Source organism: Plasmopara halstedii, assembly GCF_900000015.1.
Source record: "Plasmopara halstedii genome assembly, contig: Scaffold_2061, whole genome shotgun sequence".
Lineage (NCBI taxonomy): Eukaryota > Oomycota > Peronosporomycetes > Peronosporales > Peronosporaceae > Plasmopara > Plasmopara halstedii.
The window spans coordinates 823,021-823,536 of record NW_020188969.1 but is presented as its reverse complement, the minus strand read 5'-3'; the positions used below and the strand labels follow the sequence as shown (position 1 = coordinate 823,536).

Below are 516 nucleotides of genomic sequence, written 5' to 3'. Positions count from 1 at the left end.
CTCGTACCCATGCCGCTAACGCTTCCTTCTCCAGAGGGATCATTGGACGCAGGTCGTTATCGTCTCTGGACTTGAACACTTTTGTCGCTGCAGCTTACAACTTCTTGATCCATGCCTCGTGGTCACTCTCGCTGGAAGTGACCGCCGCGGCATAGTTGAAAGGGATCTCGGCTGTGACTCCATGCGTTTGCCCTTTGTGGTTTGATGCCTGTTCTGTTGTCTCCTGAACCCGCTGGACTCCTTGGATACGCGGATTCCCGGAGTTTTCCGGAGGTTTACCTGAATCATCCAGATGACCGACTTGTTGCTCCGATCTTTCTCGGTAGTCGCCGCCTGTTTGCCTGAGAACGCCCGCGTTACATCATCAGTGGTGCCTTCTTGTCCAGGCTGTACACCGTTTGCGCAATGCGATCTTGTCAATTGGCTCGTCTCTGTCCTCTGAAGAGTCTGCCCTCCTGTACCGGCGCTTGGTCAGGTGGAGGCTTGCCTCCAGGAGAAGTGTCGGCCATTATGACT

General features: G+C 54.7%; 1 protein-coding gene across 1 annotated transcript; it reads right to left on the bottom strand.

Moving 5' to 3' along the window:
- Positions 1–94: 94 nt before the first annotated feature.
- PHALS_02699 (uncharacterized protein) lies at positions 95–509 on the bottom strand (the record flags this gene model as incomplete). Its single annotated transcript, XM_024717129.1, has 3 exons — positions 95–223; positions 280–387; positions 462–509. 3 exons carry the CDS (start codon positions 507–509, stop codon positions 95–97), a joined length of 285 nt encoding a protein of 94 aa, XP_024582658.1.
- Between the last annotated feature and the right edge of the window lie 7 nt (positions 510–516).